General features: G+C 39.4%; 1 protein-coding gene across 1 annotated transcript in view; it reads left to right on the plus strand.

Annotated features, from left to right (window-relative positions):
* Positions 1 to 15,307, plus strand: part of LOC108756549 (glutamate dehydrogenase, mitochondrial) — a 125,906-nt gene that overhangs the window by 78,851 nt on the left and 31,748 nt on the right. The window contains exon 3 of the mRNA XM_018500435.1: positions 888 to 1,121. Coding sequence (XP_018355937.1) covers positions 888 to 1,121 — 234 coding nt within the window. The remainder of the gene's footprint in view (positions 1 to 887; positions 1,122 to 15,307) is intronic.

A 15,307-nucleotide genomic window follows, 5' to 3' on the forward strand; every position in this document is an offset into this window, starting at 1 on the left:
CAGACCTTCTATGAGAGCGGAATAATGAAATTGTTGGAAAGATGGCAAGAGGTCATCAACAAAAACGGAGAATATATGTATGAATAAAATTCATCCTTTGTATGAAAAAAACTTGTTTCATTTTAGCCTTCAAAAAGCGAACGAATATATGGATCCACCCAATACTACGTATGTAGTCCTTAGAAACGCGCGTCGAAATGATTTTTTAATCTTGAAACGCTAACTTTACTAAACTACCGCAGTAGTACCACGAGTTAAATTAACTAGCAATTTAACAAATTTTTGATGCTTTCGCATCTTCGAAACGATTTTAATAATGTTAAATATTAAAATCTGTAAATAATTAATTCTTATTGCGAAAAATATTACCTCGGCCGGGAGTCGACGCGGATCTCTTGCATTCCGTACAAGCGTCCTTAGGTCTCGGTAGTCGCGCGTTTCTAGGAACTATATACGTAGTACATACATAAATTTACACAAGAATTATTTAAGCATTTAAGATCCAGCTAGACCGTTTAAGGCTTTGATTTCTATAGCTTGTATCAAAACTTTAAGTCAGTAGAAGTTATGTATACATATATATGTAAATATTACTTTTGTTTTTTCTATTCCAAAAATTGTATACAGGGTGAATCAGAGTCGATGAACTAACTTTTTATCCTACGAGAAAAATTTTTGAAAATTTTATCTCTTAAGCTTGCAGTACATGATGCTTGTTTTTTTTGTTGGATTTATAGTTGGATTAGAATTTTGCCATTCTATTGGCTGCGGTGATATGATTAGCATCGTAGCCAATACGATGGCAAACATTTATTCTAACTAGCAATCCAGCAAGGAAACAAGCATTGTGTGCCGCCGGCTTTAGAAAGATTAATTTTTTTTTTTAGGACCTGGGGTTGATGTTCCTGCTCCCGATATGGGAACCGGTGAACGGGAAATGTCTTGGATAGCCGATACTTATGCGAAAACTATTGGCCATCTCGACATCAACGCTCACGCTTGTGTCACTGGCAAACCCATCAATCAGGGTGGCATTCATGGTCGCATTTCTGCGACAGGACGTGGAGTGTTCCACGGATTAGAAAATTTCATCAACGAAGCTAGTTATATGAGCATGATTGGTATGTTTATGAATTGATTAGCTACTTTATTTTAATTTTTATTTATATAGCATGCATGAAAAGACATTTAATTATTACATTAAAATTGTATTTATAGGGTATCGGTTTTTTAAAGTTCTGTGAGCGAATTCTGTATATACTTCACTGAAATTTTGTTAGATGTGACCATACAGAAAGACTTCTGTAAATAGACTGCTGACTCAGTGTGATAGAAAAAAATAAACCAGATTTCGAGTTATCTTGTTTTGTTTCTTGTATGTACATGTATGCATTCTGTAGTAGTAGTACCATACGATATGAACTGACCAGTGATTTTTCATGTGATTTATACATGTGTGAGTATGTGAAATTAAACATAGCGCTCCAACGTCTGTCCTCTAACAAAGCGACAGTCTATTTATAGAAGTTTGTTAGTGTGACATTATAGGTCAGAATTAGTCGAAGGTGAAGACCATAGACATATAAGATAGACTCAGCATTAGTTATATACGAGGTCTGGCTATTAAATAACGAGACTGCTTATGAAAAAAAGTTTTATTTTAAAAATTATTCTACAATTGAATGCTCCCCTTTAATGTACTTCCCTCCCCTCGCCACACACCGTTTCATTCGTTTTTTCCATTGGTCAAAGCAATGCTGGAAGTCTTCTTTTGTAAGAGCATTTAGGAGCTCCACCGATTTTCGCTTCACCTTTTCCATCGACTCGAACCGGGTTCCTTTTAAGGCAGACTTGATCTTCGGAAACAGGAAAAAGTCACAGGGTGCTAAATCAGGCGAGTACGGCGCGTGTTCGAGCACTGGAGTACCTCTAGCGGCTAAATAACGCTTCACAGACAGCGCGTTATGGGCAGGTGCGTTGTCCTGGTGTAAGATCCACGACTTGTTTTTCCACAACTCCGGCCGTTTCTTACGAACTCGCTCTCGCAATGTTGCCAAAACTGTCAAATAGTAAGTTTGGTTTACAGTTTGACCCTCTGGAACCCATTCAGTCATCACGATGCCGTTGATGTCGAAAAAAACGATTAGCATGGCTTTAAATTTTGATTTCGACATCCTTGCTTTTTTCATTCTTGGCGATGCAGGAGTTTTCCAATGCATGGATTGCCGCTTAGTTTCAACATCGTATTGGAATATCCAGGTTTCATCGCAAGTGATGATGTTTTCCATCAATTCAGGCTCTTCATCTAACCTCTCAAGAAAATCTGAGCAGATCTGTTGACGGACGAGCTTTTGGTCAGGGGTCAAATTTTTTGGGACCAACTTCGCACAGACTTTCTTCATGTTTAATTCGTCATGTAAAATTTTTCTGACAGTTTCTTTATCGGCGTTTACAGTCTCAGCAATCATCCGAATGCTCATACGACGATCTCCGCGCACAATTTCATTGATTTTGGTCACTGTTTGCGGAGTTGAAACAGAGACAGGTCGACCTGGACGTTGGTCATCTTCGGTGCTCTCTCGGCCTTCAGAAAACCGTTTATACCATTCGAAAACACGCGCACGAGATAGAGAATTCTCACCATAGGCCTCTTTCAACAACTTATAGCACTCAGTCGGAGTTTTTTTTAATTTAACGAGAAATTTCACATTGATCCGTTGCTCGTGTTTTTCGTCACACATTGTTATCGGCACGAGAAAAAAACAAGTTCGTTTCTAATCTCTATAGAAAAAATATTACTACTGCGACAAAAACGTGTTTTCGTACTGGAATAGTAGACACTTCCAGCTATCCAACGCTGCATTCGTTTCCCACCCTACCCGTCTAGGACGCCTTCTGCGCGCGCAGTCTCGTTATTTAATAGCCAGACCTCGTATACCTGGATTTAGCAGAACGGTGCGGGGCAATTTATTTTCCGCGCGCGCATCTTGACAGTAAACTTTGGTAATACTCAAGAATTTTACCTTCCTCATCGATTTTGACGAAATTATGTTCATTTGATGCGGTTTTGCACGAAATAAATGAATCTGGCAAAACAAAGTGACGCTCTGCTCCGTATATTAACCGAAATATTAATTAAAATAATTAATATTGAAGTTAATGACTATTTAGATTAGAAAATCTGTCACATCGATGATATAGAGCATGAGAACGTGTAAGTTAGACTAGAGTACCCAGCACGAGAATGGATTAAAATGGATTCAGATTTTCAGAAACTCGGATTCATAAATGTTAAAATGAATTCTTTTTAATGCTGAGTGCATTTTTATTTATTTATAGGAATTACATGAAACAAATGTCTACTCCTTTTCCAATCTTGAATACATTTTTATTCATTTATAGGAATAGCATGGAATATATCTATGCTTTTCAATCTAAAAATAATATTATGATATTTTGTGTGCATTGTGAATAGGAAATGCAATTTTTTAATTCAGTTGAATCTAAAATCTAATATCAGCCATTTCTGTGCATTGTGAATACTGCACAATTCAAAATTCTGAATAGATAATGCAATTTTTTCCATTGAATAAAAACAGTTTTTATTTAAAAAAATAAACCATAAATACTACTTAATATAATATATTCAAAATTGTGAGTAGGAAATTTTTTGTTTCAATTCAACTAAGTTGAAAAAAAATTGTAACATAAAAATAACTTAATTATGTTCTTTATTTCTCTTCGATTAGATTAAATAAAATGAATGATCGATATTAACACTAGCAAACCAAACTGAGCACATTCCGAATATTATTTTGATTGTGGCGTGAGACCGGCCAAGCGAGATTAGGTTATCCGTTTTTTACTCAATGCACAATGTCGTCTTATAGTAATGTAAATTGTTTATACGTAGGGTGCTGGAAAAGTTTCTGCAAACAATATGAAAAAAAACATGTAAAATTCGGTAAATGGCTTTATTTACCTAAAATTTAGGTATCTTCCCGAGTTAGTAGGCTTTGTATACAGATCAAAAATAATCCTGCCCTTGTCGTACAAAAGTTTTACATCCAAAAAATCAATTCCAAATTCCTCGCCATAATCTACCGTAAATTTTATGCGTTCGTGGTAAGCATTGAAGGAATTCAAGATGTTAGTGATTTGATTAGAAGGCACTGCTAATAAGATGTCATCCACATACCGATAATACACAGGTATGTGAATGGTAAGTGTATTAAAAATATTGTATTCCAAGTCTTGTATTACTAAGTCTGCCAAAATTGATGATAGAGGTGATCCCATGGGCAATCCGAAAATTTGTTCGTAAAATTCTTCATTAAACTTAAAAAATGTGGAATTTAAAATAACGGAAATGGCTTTTTTAAATTCCTGAAAAGGGATAGAAGTATTCTTTTCTACCACATTCCATCTTTTCAAAACACTCCCCAAGGCTAATTCGATGGGAATGTTGGAATACATCGACGCGATGTCAAGCGACACAATTCGATAATTCTCCGGCAAGGGTAGACCGTTTATTTTTTTTAACTAATTCGTAACTATTTTTTATGAATCCGAGGTTTTTTTCGTAGTTCAAACTTTTTTTAATTATATCTTTCAAGAACCCTGCTAAATTGTAAAAGGGACTATTAATGCAGCTTACGATAATTCTAAGCGGAATGCCCTTTTTATGAATTTTAGGAAGCCCATAGGATCTCGGTAGATCACCATCAGAAATATACAATTTTTTATATACAGATTGATCCACAAACCCCTTCGTTTTCCAACATGTTAATAGCGTTCGTATTTCTGTCGTCAATTTTTTAGTAGGGTCTATCAATCTGTAAGTGTCCTTGTCATGTGATATATCATGCATTTTTTCCAAGTAGTTTTTAAAGGTCATAATTACAGTGGTGTTGCCTTTGTCCGCTTTAGTAATTAAAAGACCTGGATTATTTTTTACAAACACATTAAGTTCCTTCAATCCTTGTTTGATTTTAGAATCTACTAGGCTATTCGGAGAGCTATATTTTATGCGATTAAGGACCGGTATTATGTCCTTCCTAATTGAATTTTTTGTTCTTTCGTCTAAATTAAAAATGTTGTTTTCAATATGTTTTATGAATTCGCCAGTTATGTTTCTCTTATTAGTAACAATATTAGGCAAATTGAAGTGTTGTCCTAGCTGCAAGATATATTTTACATTGTCCGGAATTTTTATGTCAATTAGATTAATTAACCAGTCATTATTAGTTCTATTGAATTTGTAATTCAAAAGAAATTTTTCCGGTCTGACATTAATGTGATGTACATTATTCGAATTTATTATGTTATCATCCTTAATAAAAATTTTTTCTATTTTTGAAGGTGTAAAATCCGTATCATTATTTTGTGGTTCTGTTATGGTGAGACCGTATGTGATGTTACTAATGTATTTGCACTTATAGTGAGTTGCAGCCCGTATTGACGCTTCAAATTTCCTATTAATTCTAACGCTTTCTTGGTGCCAATTTCTCGCAAATATGAATTCTTGGCGACGGAAGAAAGCGTCACATATGTCATGCGAAAGCATGGAATTAATATTTTTGTAATTTCTAAATAATTCGTACTGTAAGTGAGATAGATGTTTATAGGAGTCCTTCAATTCAACACGTAATAATTTATGGATAAAATTTTGTTTGAGTTTTTCTATACTATGCGTAGCACTGCGATCGTGTGTGTTAATTTTGTATTTTAAAAATTTGATTAGATGGCCGGGAACCAAATGCTCACTAATGCAAGTTTTAAGATATGAAATTCTAATTCTTAATTTTAAATTCCTGTTCATAAGTTTAATGCATTGTTTAAGAAAGAAACAAGCTCTAAACCCACAATTCATTCTAATAAATTCGAAAAATTGAAAATTAAAACACATCATAATGCTCGTGTAAGTTCAAATTTTAAATTATTAGAAAGTGGCTAAAAGTTTTACAAAGGTTAAAAAATAAAAAGCATACAGCCACAGCTCAAGATGTTAAGATGTTGACTGGCTGAATACAAAAATATTAGATTCTGAACGCTCGCATTACAAAAGATTGATCTCTGAAATGATTCACATAAAAACACAAAAAATAGATTGAATAAACAGAGTGATACTGAGAAGTTTACCTCCCAGACCTTTACCTCCCTCTCCTTGAAAAAGAATTTTAGTCCCACTCTAAAATTCTTCCACTTCCCTTTCCTTCTTCTTAACTTCCTCCTTCTCCTTTTTGTTCCCACTATAAATAGACCTACAATTTCGAGCTTGAGGCATTGTGAAAGTACAGATCACATTATCAAAAAAATATATCACAGTGTTCAAGTGTTGGACGAGTTCCGCGCCATGAGATACACGTAAGTTTGTCAAATTCATTCTTAAGTTTAAGTAAGGTCTCTAAATATTTTTCTTTTAACAAATTTAGTAAATTAATGGCTTTACATACAAAAAAAATAAGATAACAATTAACTCACTTAAAAAATTGAATTTGTGTTATAATAGAAATTGGTACTTGTGTTTCTCTTCGCGTGCGGCTTGTTTTGCATTTTATATATGAAGATAATAAGTACGAAAAACTTTGCAAATATGGGAGATTTCTATCCATAGAATTTCGACGACTGTTATCGCAGACCAATGAAAACGATTGCGTATAATTCGGATAAAGAAATAAAAAAATGCGTACATGCGAATGTTACAATCATCCTTCGAATTATGTACTTGATTGAACCAAATGTAATTTTTAATTACTTATTGTCGATGCCGTGTGGATATACGGAGGTAGGACCGAATAAAGTGAGTCAAACTTGGTGGGTAAAAGCACGATTTAGTGAAAAGCGTGTGATCTTAGATACACGTTGTACAGAAGTAAGTAATGTGCAGCAGTACAAAAAGGATGGAGATCGTAGTACAGATGAGGATCGATATCGATGTATCGACTTGGTGTGAATCGCGATCTCGGCAACACACCCCCCCGATTTGCACAAAGTCTAATCGAAACACGCGGGTAACTCTCTTAATCCGCAGAGTCTCGAGCACTTCTGATGCTTTCCCTTCGATAACCCTTTTGTCATCATATCGGTAGGCATGTCTTCAGTGGGTAGATGACGAATAATGATCTTCTGATCCCTCAAAGCCTCCCGGATGAAGTGATGTCGTATGTCGATGTGCTTGGAAAGCGCTCCGCGCGTGGAAAGTTGCGTTTTCGGCAAGCTTCTTTGCTCCGATGTTGTCGTTGAATAGGGCTCCATCCGCCACCTTTTCAAATCCTAATTCGATTAGAAAACTGTTCAGGTAGATCGATTCTTTGGTGGCATCGCTTAGGGCCATATACAAGTATTCGGCCTCTGTCGAAGAAAGTGCCACGGTCCTTTGCTTCTTCGAATCCCAGGAAACGGGCCCTCCGTTCAAGAGGAAGATGTACCCCGTGTATGAGCGTCTGTCTACAGAGCAGGTTCCCCAGTCGGAGTCCACGAATCCGTTCAAGGTGGTCGAGTTCGGTTTGAACTCGATTCCGACGTCGATGATTCCCTTCAGGTACTTGATGATGCGCTTCCCTGCCGCCCAGTGTTCCTTGCCGAAGTTTTCGTTAAATTGGCTGAGATAACTTACGGTATGGGCGATGTCGGGTCTGGTGCATACGGCTAGGTACATCAGAGAGCCTATTAGTTCGCGATATGGCAGTTTACGTACCTCGTCGTCCGCCTCGCGATTCGGCTTGTTCAGCTTCGAATGAATGTCCACGGGCGTGCTAACTGTCTTACAGTCCTCCATGCCGAATCTGTTCATCACATCTCTGATGTATCCTCGTTGGTTTATGACGATACTGCCCTTTTTCCGGGAAAATTCCATCCCCAGGCAATACTTGATGTCCCCAAGGTCCTTTACCTCGAAGTCGCGACTCAACTCCGATTTGAATTTCTCGGATCTATCCGGTTCGTTTGAGAAAAACAAGATGTCATCGACGTAGACCAGAATGTACGAGAGTCCGTTTCGCCCATCCATGGTGTACACGCATGGGTCGGCGTTCGTTTGCTTTGCACCGATCCTTCGTAGAGACGCGTCAAGTGTTCGATGCCAGCTCCTACCGGCCTGTCGAAGACCGTACAAGGCCTTTTTGAGTAGGCATACCTTGTCTCCGGTCTGTAGCTCTCTGAGCATTGAGGCCGCCCTTTCTCTCACGGCCTTGCCGCTGGACCGGTCGGTTGATATGATTCTCAGAGCGTCTTCCAGCAACTGCGGGGGCTCCATGAACAGCTCCTCGTCGATGTCTCCGTTCAGGTAAGCTGAAGCTATATCCAAGTGATGGATGTGCATGCTGCGTCGAGCACCCAATGCCGTCAGCAAGCGAATTGAGCTCATGCGCGCTACCGGTGCAAAAGTCTCGTTGAAGTGAAAGCCGAGGCGCTGTGCGAAACCCCTCGCCACGAGGCGAGCTTTTCTTCTCTCCAGGGTTCCGTCGGAGTGGTACTTGTTTCGAAGCACGAAGCGGCTCCCGATGACTTCTTTGTCCTTGGGACGGTCGACCAACTTCCATGTGTCATGCTGAAGGATGGACTCGATCTCCGAAACTATGGCCTTTAGCCAATATTCTGCATCGTTGCTGTACATGGCGGACCTGAGCGGTACTTCGGCCAGATTCACTAGATCCGGTCCATCGAATTCTGCATTCTCTCGAGACGGCTGATGCTGGCGGCGGGGGCATCCTCGCTGTCCCGTACGAATGATGCGAGGCTTCCCAGGGCCCCTTCCCCGCTGAGGTCGAGGCGCCTCTTCGTCGCCGTTGGAATCATAGCTGGTCGCGCCGTCTTCGGGTCCGCCGGGCACGTGGTTAATTGCGTCGACATTTAGCGGCGTCGTGTCGACCTCGATCATCCTAATCTCGGAAGGAAGCTCTGCTGTCTCAGCTTCCGAGTGAGGTTCCCTCGGGAAGATGCTTTCTGGCGCGGTCGGCGCACCCTCAGGAGCGCCTGCAAAGGTCACCCCGCGCGATAGGATGACCTTTTTCTCCTCGACAGAACACATCCTGTAGCCTTTCGAAGATTCGGAGTATCCTAGAAATATTGCCGGTTTGCTCCGAGGTTCGAACCTCCCTTTGCCGGGTTCCGTGTCTAAGCAGAATGCCCTGCAACCAAATTCGCGAAAATGTGACACGTCCGGTTTTCTTCCCGTCCACATCTCCGGGGGGGGGGGTCTTGCCCCCGAGTCTGGAACTGGGAGTTCTATTCCTTATGTAATTTGCCGTCGAGACTGCTTCGGCCCAAAACGATCCGGGAAGTCCCGACTGTAATAGCAAGCACCTCGCTGTGTCCAGCAGGGTTCTGTTCTTCCGTTCGGCAGTACCGTTCTGCTCCGGATGATAGGGTATCGATAGCTTTCTCGCGATGCCATGCTCAGCGAGGAAGGTGTCGAAAGTGAAATTCTTATACTCCTTCCCGTTGTCCGATTGGAGGTATTTGATCTTCCTGTCCTTCAGATTCTCCATCAGAGCTTTATACTCCTTAAAAGCGTCGGTGACCTCGCCCTTGGACCTCAAGAAACGTACCTCGCACCACTTGGAATGGTCGTCAATGAAGGTGACGAAGTGCTTCGCTCGTCCGTGCGATTCGATGCGCATAGGGCCGCATACGTCGGAATGCACGATCTCCAGTACTTGCGTGACGCGGTCATTGTTTTTGACGAAAGGGGGTCTCGTCATCTTGGCCCTCACGCAGGTGCTGCATGCCAACTTCCGCTTGGGCGTCGAGAGTTTGATGCCGAGCATCGATTGATTCCTTACAGCCTCCAATAAGTATCTCTCATTCAGATGACCCAGTCGTTGGTGCCGTGTTTCGAGAGATTCGACATCCGTGGAATGGCATGCTGCTTCCCCCACTCCATTGCTTGAACGACTCATTGCGTCGCGTACGTAGTACAATCCGTTCACACGATCGGCGACCAGCTTGACGACGTCTTGGCTGTCACAAATGGTGGCCGTGTCCCTGTTGAAAATGACCTTGTAGCCATTGTCAGTGATCTTTCCGACTGACAGGAGGTTAATGCGCAGATCAGGAACATGTAGGGCGTCAATCAAACGAAAATCTTTGACCTTACCTAGGACGTTGGCGCTTAGGAATACTTCGCCTCTCGCGCGTATGCTCGTTGAGCTGCCGTTTGCCAAATTCAGTTCGATACCTTTTTCGCCTTGGATCGTGTCGAAGTCGAGGGCCGAGTTACTCAGGTGAGAGGTGGCGCCGCTGTCTAGGCACCATCGCACGTCGCGCTGCGCGTGGTCGGCGCGCAGCGCGCACTCCCTTGCGCTCGGGCATACCAACGCGCGTAAACTCGTCGCCTCGCTCTTCTTCGCTTTCTCGCGCGAGTCGTTTTCCCTCTTGATGTCCTTCGTGCATTCGGCCGCCTTGTGTCCCACGGTGCCGCATCTGTGGCAGCGGAACTTGAACTCGCCGCCCGCAGCGGTGTCTTCCTTCCTGGCGATGGGTCGTCTCGGCTTCCGCGCCTTCTTTCCGCCTTTGTTGGCATACAGCGCGTTCTGCACGGGGCTCGAGCTGCGTCGTTCGATCTGGCGTCGCTTTCCTCGACGATCTTTACGCGTAGCGTTTCCGGTGACGGTAGCTCGTCGCGGGATTCTATCGCGCATCGGAAGTTCTCATAGCTGGAGGGTAGGCTGTAGAGCAGCATGATAGATAGCAGGTCGGGATGAATGTCGACCTCCATCTCACCAAGCTTGTCGATGGCGTCGAAGAAATGGCGCACGTGGTCGCGTACGTCGCCGCCATTTTCCATGCGCTGCAGCATTAGTTGTTTCAACAGCGTGGCTTTCCGGGCGGGTCCCTTGGACTGGTATATGCTTTCGAACTTTAGCCAGACGTCCCTCGAAGTCTCGCATCCTTTGATCTGCTTCAGCTCGCTGAGACTGATGGAAAGTATAATGTCCGACTTAACCTTACTGTCGTTGACTTTCCATTGTTTCGTGGCGCTTGCCGAGGCTGCGTCTCCGGCCACATGTGTCGGCTGTGCGAAAAAGCCGCTCACGTACGCCCACGCGTCATTCTTAATCAGCACCGCCTGCATTTGCAGCTTCCACGTGTCGTAATTGTCCTTGCCGAGCGCTTCGATGCGCGTTAAGCCGGCCGCACTCATTCTTCCAAATCACTCTAACCTATCGTCCGCGTGAGAGGCCGAAACCGATTCACTTCGGCTCTTTCTTCGTATTTTCGCCCGTATGTCGTTTTCCCGGGCGCGACTGGGCCCATAACCTGTCGATGCCGTGTGGATATACGGAGGTAGGACCGAATAAAGTGAGTCAAACTTGGTGGATAAAAGCATGGTTTAGTGAAAAGCGTGTGATCTTAGATACACGTTATTCAGAAGTAAGTAATGTGCAGCAGTACAAAAAGGATCGAGATCGTAGTACAGATGAGGATCGATATCGATGTATCGACTTGGTGTGAATCGCGATCTCGGCAACCCTTATATTGAGCCGGACTAATTTTGTAAAAATAGGAAATATTAAAATTATACTATCTGTCAAATTGTTATTAGTAAAAATATGTTCTTTGTTTAAACTTAACGGTTTTATGTACTGAAGAGGGTCAAATCTTGACCGAAACGTCTACATGTTAAAATAGTAATATTGAACTTATTGACATCTTGAGCTGTGGCTGTATGCTTTTTATTTTTTAACCTTTACAAAAATTTATACTATGTACGGTCGATGGCAAATAAAAATATACTTCGCAATGTCAAGACATCAAACTGTTGGTATCAGAATTCTTGTCTTATTAGAAAAATTGAACAAAAAGAATATCAGTGTATGAGTATAAAGTAGTGTTCAGAACGAAAAATAACGCATTATAATACTATAATGATAATATAAGATTATAAAAATGACAGAACAATACAATATTGATAAAAGTAAAAGTATAAAATGTACAATGTAAATCTATCTGTTCAATTAAATTAATTAAATATTCTTTGAAATTAAATAAAAAGAATACTTTTCATAATTATAGAGTTCAGTCCAAAAAAAATTAATATGAATAAAGTAAAATAGACAAAGCGATGAGAGAAAGATTAATGTCTCTTATCTTCTTCGTTATTAGGCAAAATAAATTTGAAATGATCTTCAGAGAAAGAAAAGTTGATGTTAGAAAATAGTGGGAAGTAAGAATAAAGAGGGGAGGATAGTGTTACGTAATGATATGATAGAAATTGAGGTTTTTCCGTTTTTTAGGTCAATGCATTTATACAATTTACTCGGGGATCGCAGATCAGGTTGTGCAATGATTGAAAATGATCACAAGGAAATAATTTGTAGGAGAAATTTAGATCTCAGCCTCGCAAGAGTTATGAAGGTTATATGGGAGCTCACGCGGACTGGCCTTAAATGAAATTGAAATTAATCCAATAAGTTAATACTGTCGTTTATTAAAAAGAAAGAAATAGAAATTATATATTTATTACACGTGAGATAACTTATATGAGGGGAGTGCGAATTATAGTTCCTACTCGCGAAGACGACTGTCGTGACGGACTCTATTCCGAGATTATTATATTTTTCTACTGACTGATTATCTTTTGTAGTTTTTTTATATTCTGGCAAAGAGTGTGGGGGTATCTTCCTAGGACCAGTCAACACTCTTCAAGATTTGGAAGGGCCTATACTCGCACTTGTTTTCTTAAGATAAAACAGCAAGGCTCCGCGTAAGCTCTACTTTTGACATTATGAATCTAGGTTTTATGTGAAGAATAAAAATTCGATTTTCTTAATTAACATCCTTATGCGAGGCGAAGTAATGATATATTCTAAATTTTAAATTAGTTTTAATTTGGAGAAAAAGAAAAAAAAAGAAAAGAGAGGAAAAAAGAAAAATAAAAATATTCGTTTTCGCATTCGTGGGAAGATCTTAATATATAATATTACTTAATTATTAGGCATATACGTATGCTATTGTTTAATTATTATTTTAGAAAAAGGACTTTCAAAAGAAAAGGAAAGATTGTAGAATAGATATTTTTTATCCATGTGACGCATAAGGGTATACAAACTTGAACTATCTGTTGGTTTGAATGTTTAAATAAAGGAACTAAATATACCCTGCTATAAAAGAGGAAAGAATTTTACAATATATAAAAGATATAAAAGGTATGATAAGGATATGATAAAATGCAAAATAAAGATAAAATAGGGACAAAACTAAGACGAAATACTAAGAGATAAGATAAAGATAAGATATAAATCGTATATTTATTAGGTCAATCGGAAAATTCTATTCGTTTTTTGCAAAAAGTATGGTTTTATTTAAAAAATAAATGAAAAAGTCAATCAAAATATAATATTGTCCATTGTTAGCGATGACTTTTTCCCATCTTTCGAACAGTAAGCGAATTTCGCGGTGAAAGAATGACTCATCTTTGGAGGCTATCCACTCAGAGACCCATTTTTCGACGTCTTCATAAGAATTGAAGTGTTCCTCTGCAAGTGCGTGTGCCATCGATCGAAATAAGTGATAGTCGGAAAGGGCACAGTCTGGTGAATAAGCCGCATGGGATTTCTAGAAGTGCTTCTAACGTTTTCTTGACAAGTTTTGTGAGGCGAGCGTTGTCATGAAGTAAAATCACTTTATGCTGTCTTGTTTCATATTCTGTCTTCGTTTCTATTCATTTCGTTTTCCGTGCAATGCTCGGCTCAAACGGATAATCTGTTCTTGGTAGAGATCCTCTGTGACTGTTCAAATTTAACAACTCGTGGTACACTACACCCTTCTGATTCCATCAAATACAGAGCATTACCTTCTTTCCATGGATATTCCGCTTTGGCGTCGATGTCGATGGCCTGGATTGCAAATGGTTTTTCGGAGTTTAGGGTTATCGAAATAGATCCACTTTTCATCGCCAGTCACAATTCGGTGCAAAAACCCCTTTCTTTGTTGCCTAGCAAGCAGAATTTCGCAGATGGTTTTTCGCCTTTCAATATCTCTTGGCTTCAGTTTATATGGGATTCATTTTCCTTTCTTATAGACTTTTTCCAAGGCTTTCAAACGATCGGAAATAACAGATTGAACACAATTTAATGCTTCTGAAAGTTGTTTTTGCGTTTGACATAGGTTTTCATCCACCAATGCCTGCAATTCATCTTCAAATGCTTTTGGCCGTCTAGAACGCTCTTTGTCCTCCACATTAAAATCACCACTTTTAAAACGTCGAATTCTCTGCATGTTTTATCAAAAGAAGCACTATCACCATAAACATCTACAAGAATTCGAGCTTCAGCTGCAGTTTTCTTCTATTTATTTTATTGAAGCAAAAAAGATTAACACTTCGCGCAAATGACGCTTATTTGACTCAAATGTCGACATTTTCGATGCAGTAAACAGCAATGTTATTGATGCAAACGTATACTTTTATATACTGAATTTTATTGACAGATGGTAAAACTAAAAAATTAAGCTTGATTAACATTAGAGTTATCGACAGTTCTAGCTAGAGCTACTCGCTGCTAGATAGACGGAACTTTCCGATTGACCTAATATAATAAGGAAAGAGAGAATTTTATCGGGGTGTAACAATAGGTAGAAGAAACATAGGAGGGGGGATGTATACTTGTATAGAGAGAAAAGAAAGATAATTATGAGGGAGAAAGGGATTGTATGATTTGTGAGTAGGATTCTGGCAATGATTCAGTATCATTTTGTTTATTTAAACCTCGACTCTGTCTTTTAATGTGAATCATTTCAGATATCAATCTTTTGTTATAAGAAGATTCTGTCTAAAATCTTCACATCATTCCATCTAAAATTATGATTAAAATTAACGCGATGATCGAATATAACAGATGGAGAACCAATCTTTTTGTTAATATCTGAAATGTGTTCACGCAATTTAGTATCTAGTTTTCTCTTGGTTTAGCCAACATAGCTGGCGTCACAATCATCACATGAGATCTTATATACAACATTTTAATTTGAAAGCAATTCCAACTTTACTATTTTGTAAACATTGATAATGATCCGATCGAAACGTTTGTTGTTATTAGCCAGCATGTTATTAAATTTTATAATTATTTTATTAAGACTTTTATTTATCTACCAATTTTTACAGATCAAATTTTGTAGCCCTTTTTCTTTTAACTTGTTTTTAAATTATTGAGCTATTATACTATTATATTATATTATTATAAATATCTTAGGAATAAAATTTATAAGCCTTAAATATAAATGTTTTTTTTTTTTCGAATATTAAACTAGTGTCAGCTCGGATTCCATCCATTTCAATCCAATCAATCCATTTTTATGGATTTAA

Source organism: Trachymyrmex septentrionalis, unplaced genomic scaffold, assembly GCF_001594115.1.
Source record: "Trachymyrmex septentrionalis isolate Tsep2-gDNA-1 unplaced genomic scaffold, Tsep1.0 scaffold128, whole genome shotgun sequence".
Classification (NCBI taxonomy): Eukaryota; Metazoa; Arthropoda; class Insecta; order Hymenoptera; family Formicidae; genus Trachymyrmex; species Trachymyrmex septentrionalis.